The sequence below is a fragment of the Trichinella spiralis genome (assembly GCF_000181795.1).
Source record: "Trichinella spiralis strain ISS 195 chromosome Unknown Scfld4714, whole genome shotgun sequence".
NCBI lineage: Eukaryota > Metazoa > Nematoda > Enoplea > Trichinellida > Trichinellidae > Trichinella > Trichinella spiralis.
This window is the reverse complement of record NW_003531653.1, coordinates 1-958: the sequence shown is the minus strand read 5'-3', so window position 1 is coordinate 958 and position 958 is coordinate 1. Positions and strand designations below refer to the sequence as shown.

The 958-nt window shown below is 40.8% G+C and overlaps 1 protein-coding gene across 1 annotated transcript; it reads left to right on the top strand.

Moving 5' to 3' along the window:
• Positions 1-207: 207 nt before the first annotated feature.
• Positions 208-810, top strand: Tsp_13949 (hypothetical protein). The gene is given in 3 exon segments (XM_003367170.1): positions 208-229; positions 245-602; positions 645-810. The coding sequence occupies 3 exon segments, from the start codon at positions 208-210 to the stop codon at positions 808-810; spliced, it is 546 nt and encodes a 181-aa protein (XP_003367218.1).
• Positions 811-958: the final 148 nt, after the last annotated feature.

Genomic DNA, 958 nt, shown 5'->3' with positions numbered 1-958 from the left:
GGGCAATATTTTGGACGAATTTGGGACGCGACACACTTCCACGCTAGTATGTAAGAAATGGAATGCAAATACAATATGAGTTGTAATGTATTTTAATTGTACATTAATTAGATAAAATCATGCAACTCTAAACATCAGATTCATAGAAAGCGTTGGTTATTGAAAAATAAGGATAACAAACACGTAAATGGTAAAAAAAATGAAAATATGAGTTGTATTAATACGAAAAGTATGCAAATTTAAGGTGGTTCATCAGAATGTACAGTAATATTAAGCGTAATGAATTGTTGCATGCTGAGTGGAAGATGTTCTGGCCCACCCGCTCTTAACATAGCCGGCGCCTTCCCTTTCGTATCCGTAGTCTTCAGGTCCATCCATTTCTTTATTTGTTTCTGTTCGGCGAGTAGACCGCTCGTCGAGGCTCCGCTTTTAACATTGCTGTACTCTTCAAATGGCACATTTATTCACTTCTTTCTCTGCTATCGCTGCAGGTCACTGGTTTCGGTAGATTCGGGAGGAATGTTCTCACATATCATACAACAGAAACTTCGTGACCTGCAGGTATCTTTTCAGTTGCATCACCGCCAGTTTGGAGATGGGAGGTGTGGGATAGATACTTTGAGAGGGTTTTGATGTTTGTTTAGCTTTGTGATCACTGGAGCAACCAGAATGACTTCTTCCGCCGGATACGGATGTTGTTTCAACGATGGCGTAGCTGGTTGTGCCACATGGCTAACTTCAACCATTAGACTGCTTCAGCCGCTCATACTATGCTCCTTCTTCACTGTTTCAGCAACTCATCGGTCTTGAGCAACTTCGATTAAGAATTTGTTTTCTGCTTTTCTTCGATTTTGATTCAAGGCGAATGCTGGCAAGCATCACATTCGCCTTGAATGAAAGTGACGTGAAAACAAATTGAACATGCGCCACAACGAACGAAAAACAGTCGTCATTATAC

Bases quoted from the DNA above. Each gene is read 5' to 3' on its own strand.
- Tsp_13949 (XM_003367170.1), top strand. From the start codon at position 208: ATGAGTTGTATTAATACGAAAA. The intron at 603-644 runs GTGTGGGATAGA...ATGTTTGTTTAG, and splicing joins CGCCAGTTTGGAGATGGGAG to CTTTGTGATCACTGGAGCAA.